Below are 2,549 nucleotides of genomic sequence, written 5' to 3'. Positions count from 1 at the left end.
GGGCGACTCGATTTAAAAGCTCGAAGCTTTATTACGATCTGGAGAGCATTAATTAGCGATCCCGGTCTAAACGCATGTGGGAATTGGGTTTCCGTGTAGGGCTTTCTGCTTGATTTTAGTGTTCTTCGCGAGATCTTTGACCCCGCCACAGGCGTTTCCAACTCGATTACGAGCGAATTCACACCTTTTGCGACTCGTTTGCCGGACGGATTTATTGTTTATTGTCGGCTGCCGCGCACAATCGCTGATAATTCAAGCGGCCCGCGCCATCTGGCGGCCGACACGCTCGGTCCAATTTGTACGGCCCATTCATTTGTACACTGTAGATCATGTCGCATCGGGCCCTGATTGGCTCCTAATTTATCCATCCGCGGCCGCCGGTCATAAATTTCAATTATGATAGCCGCGGAGATCTATAAATAAGCCCGGAAAAACGAGTTTAGGTCGCGCATTTTAATAAACCAGAAACCAGCGCACCAAAAAGACACCAAAGAAACTACTCCACAACAAGAACCAACTAGTCACAACCGTCGGAGATCCTTCCACTTCATGTTCGCCGTATGGCGGTACTTTTCCAACACATAAACTTGTAAAATTATGATGTGTCTCAAAACAATCCCGAGCCGGAGTACCTAAAGTGTATATTCTACTTTGATTGCGGTTTCCATTAGGTCCGTAATTACAAAGAATATTACAAGCATTGGTACTAGTTGCTCTATCAAAATAGTTCGTTAAAGCACATCCAACACTAATCGTTCTACCCCAAATCATTTGTGTAAATCGTCCGACCATTTCCGTATCACAATTAAATGTTATGATGGCACTTCTTCCTTGTGTCATCAAATCGATTTCATTATACCACATTTCTACCGTATCTTCTAATGTTGAACTGTCACAATCGTTTCCATCAAACCACACAAATTGATTTTGGCCGGAACTTTCAAACTTTGGCGTTCGCCTACAAACATCAGGTTCATCATTACATTTATGACTATAACACCAAGCCAAATATTCGAGATCTGTATCATATTCCAGCATCATCATATCAGTTGCACCAACATTACCAAGTCTCGTTTCCTCACCTGAAGCGATACCTTCCCTGTATTTATTGTGCAAATCCACAACAATATTCATCAATGTTTCATTCGAACTTAATTTTGTTACTATAGGCGAACCTCCACATCTTTTTTCATTCTCAGCAGGACACTGACAGGCAGTGTTTGGAAACACACGGCTACGCACCTGGCATTGCAACTCTTTTTTGCAATAATCTACATGTGATGCGTTAAAACTTTGAAGTAAACTATGATGTAGATTTAAGATCAAAACGTAAAAAAATAAATTTTGATACAGTGTTTTGACAGTTATAATGCATGACATTGTCAAGTTTGAAGTTGAAAACAAACAAATTAATTAACACTTTTGAGTTAAGTTTAATATATAATTAAGATAATTCCAAAGAAAAGAAAACGTTGTAATTTAATAATCGTTGCTCCCGCCTCATGATTCCCTGATATGGGTAAATCCCCAATACATAAACTGCTATATTCGGGATGAGTTTGTTTGCAATCACGTGCGGATCTACCCAAGGTGTATACCCTGCTTCCTTGCCAATTTCCTGCTGGTCCATAATTGCAAAAGATGTTACACGTAATCGTTCGGGTTCTAGCGTGCAAGTACTTAGAGAAAGCGCATCCAACATGAGTAGTACTTGCCCAAACAAGTTGTGTCCAATGTCCAACGCCGTGTAAGTCGCAATCAAAGTTTTTAATACATTTTCTACCTCTTTTGTTTATGCTGATTTCTTCGTACCATTTATCCACGGCGTCTTCCATCGTCGATTCATCGCAAGGTTGATTATCGAACCACATATATTGATTTTGGCCGGCAGTATCAAACTCTGGAGTAATCCTGCATTGGTCATGATCATCAAGACAATTATGACTCCAACACCAAGCAGTATATTCAAGGCCCAGATCATATTCTAGAGCCATCATATCAGTTGCGCCAATATTACCACCTCTTCTATCATCCCCCGATGCTAATTTATCTCTATAAATATTATGTAATTTTACCATATATATAGGATGCTTGGGATTCTCACTGAATTTTATCATCCTATAATCACTACCACATCTATTTTTATCCAACTTAGGACAATCGCAAGATGAATTCGGGAACTCTTCACTACCAAATTTACAGTTGAGGTTACAAAAATTCACCTTAGAATAATCTTTCGCAGCTAATACCTTACCATTCTTGTTAATTAAAACATACACCATGAAAATTGCTTTAATTATTTTTGACATTTTTATTTTAGACACCTTAGTTACAAACATAACAACAGGATTCAAATTTATTCGATATTTTCGAATTTGGATTCGACCACCATGGTTGTTGTATATTGATAAAAACGTGCATTTCAAAGTGGAATACCTCATTTAGCACATTCTATACGGCCCTAACGTCGACGTCCGCACGAAAACGGTTCCCGGAGACCAGAAAACAGCCAATTACCATTCATATACTGTTATATACGTCCTCCATTA

General features: G+C 39.2%; 1 protein-coding gene across 1 annotated transcript; it reads right to left on the bottom strand.

Moving 5' to 3' along the window:
- Positions 1-453: 453 nt before the first annotated feature.
- On the bottom strand, positions 454-2,078 carry LOC111428229 (venom allergen-1-like). The gene is made up of 2 exons (XM_023063669.2): positions 1,681-2,078; positions 454-1,303 (listed from the first exon to the last, which is right to left on the bottom strand). The coding sequence occupies exons 1-2, from the start codon at positions 2,076-2,078 to the stop codon at positions 454-456; spliced, it is 1,248 nt and encodes a 415-aa protein (XP_022919437.2).
- Positions 2,079-2,549: the final 471 nt, after the last annotated feature.

The sequence above is a fragment of the Onthophagus taurus genome, chromosome 10 (assembly GCF_036711975.1).
Source record: "Onthophagus taurus isolate NC chromosome 10, IU_Otau_3.0, whole genome shotgun sequence".
Taxonomy (NCBI): domain Eukaryota; kingdom Metazoa; phylum Arthropoda; class Insecta; order Coleoptera; family Scarabaeidae; genus Onthophagus; species Onthophagus taurus.
This window is presented reverse-complemented; position numbering and strand designations above follow the sequence as displayed.

Coding starts and splice junctions, on each gene's coding strand:
- LOC111428229 (XM_023063669.2), bottom strand. CDS start 2,078: ATGGTAAAATTACATAATATTTATAGAGATAAATTAGCATCGGGGGAT. Junction 1,304..1,680: donor GTTGGATGCGCTTTCTCTAA/GTACTTGCACGC, acceptor TCTACATCATAG/TTTACTTCAAAGTTTTAACG.